This window comes from Primulina huaijiensis, unplaced genomic scaffold, assembly GCF_012295235.1.
Source record: "Primulina huaijiensis isolate GDHJ02 unplaced genomic scaffold, ASM1229523v2 scaffold205808, whole genome shotgun sequence".
Taxonomy (NCBI): domain Eukaryota; kingdom Viridiplantae; phylum Streptophyta; class Magnoliopsida; order Lamiales; family Gesneriaceae; genus Primulina; species Primulina huaijiensis.
This window is the reverse complement of record NW_027354225.1, coordinates 1-1,400: the sequence shown is the minus strand read 5'-3', so window position 1 is coordinate 1,400 and position 1,400 is coordinate 1. Positions and strand designations below refer to the sequence as shown.

Genomic DNA, 1,400 nt, shown 5'->3' with positions numbered 1-1,400 from the left:
AATGGTATCCATTGAAGGTGTGCCGAGAAGATCAGTTATCAGATCCAGTTGGTGAACAACATTCTTTCCAGGAAAAAGTGGCCTCCCAGTCAAAACTTCAGCAAAAATGCAGCCGATACTCCATATGTCAATAGCCGGAGTATACTGAACAAAAAGATACAAACAGAAACCTTGATATATCAGCACTTATTAATGTGGAAATGTAAATGCTATAAAGCATCAATAAATAACAAGCCTATAAATGTACAGCTGCATGTCTGAGAACTAACTACTGGATGAGGGTGTGGAACTAATATTAGAATATTAAAAAACAACCAACCACTTAAATTCATACTTACAATTCAGTTGTTCCCATCTATCTGACAACTGTAAGTCTACTGCACATTTGTACTCATACATAAGACCCTCAATTTTAAACTATATGATGCTATGAAAAGGTTCACAACTTGGCAAATAGTTATCAACACATCAACTTAAATCCCATTTCAGGAATCAACATGTTTTTATGGACTACCAAAATGATCTTTAAACAACCTCGAAAGGAAACTGCAAATTTAACAAAATCAGAGAAAACTGAAATACACTGACATGGAAATGCGAGAATCATACACTTGATGAAAAATAAGTCAAATCCCGAAAGTATGCAGAGACATTTGACTAAAAAATAACAACTGGGTAGCAGGGAAAAGTGTAGAACTATACCTTTGAGAAAAATGAGCCACACAATTCAGGAGCCCTATACCATCTTGTAGCAACGTAATCCTGTTTTTGATGCCATCAAACTTTTGAAAAATAGAAGCAAGCAAACAGAAATGAGGGTAAGTAAAGACTTTTATTTACATACCGTCCAAAATATCGTTGTAGGTGTGTCACTAAAGGCAACTCTTGCCAGTCCAAAATCGCATATCTTGAGTTTACAATTTGCATTTGCCAGAATATTTTTCGGTTTTAAATCTCGATGATAAACATTAGCTGCAGGGAAAAACCTTGAACATCAAGAATCTTCACAATCTAGCAATGCACAAATAGTGGCCTTAATCATAGATTGTATAACAAGACTGCCGAACAGTACCAAAATCAGTCTACACATATTGGCATCATCTCTCTGTAGAAAATCAAATTTTATGCACATTTACACTGGTCATGGTAGAAGCTCGAGATTATACAGAACTGGCGGATGACCACTGACATGAAATCAGTCATATCTTGCAATCTCCCATTATTTTCAACGAGAGAATACATAGAAAAATGAAAAAAAGCAGAAGGAATCACCTGTATGGATGTATTTAAGGGCACGAAGCAATTGGTAAAGGAAAAACTGATAATGTTCCCGTGTCAAATCATCATTAGCCTTGATGACTTGATGTAGATCAGATTCCATTAGCTCAAAAACAACATAT

At 35.5% G+C, this 1,400-nt stretch overlaps 1 protein-coding gene across 1 annotated transcript; it reads right to left on the bottom strand.

Moving 5' to 3' along the window:
- Positions 1-60: 60 nt before the first annotated feature.
- Positions 61-1,381, bottom strand: LOC140966380 (mitogen-activated protein kinase 15-like; the record flags this gene model as incomplete). The annotated part of the gene is made up of 5 exons (XM_073426680.1): positions 1,273-1,381; positions 845-972; positions 703-762; positions 535-546; positions 61-144 (listed from the first exon to the last, which is right to left on the bottom strand). Coding segments are annotated over exons 1-5 (393 nt in total), but the record flags the coding sequence as incomplete, so codon positions are not given.
- Between the last annotated feature and the right edge of the window lie 19 nt (positions 1,382-1,400).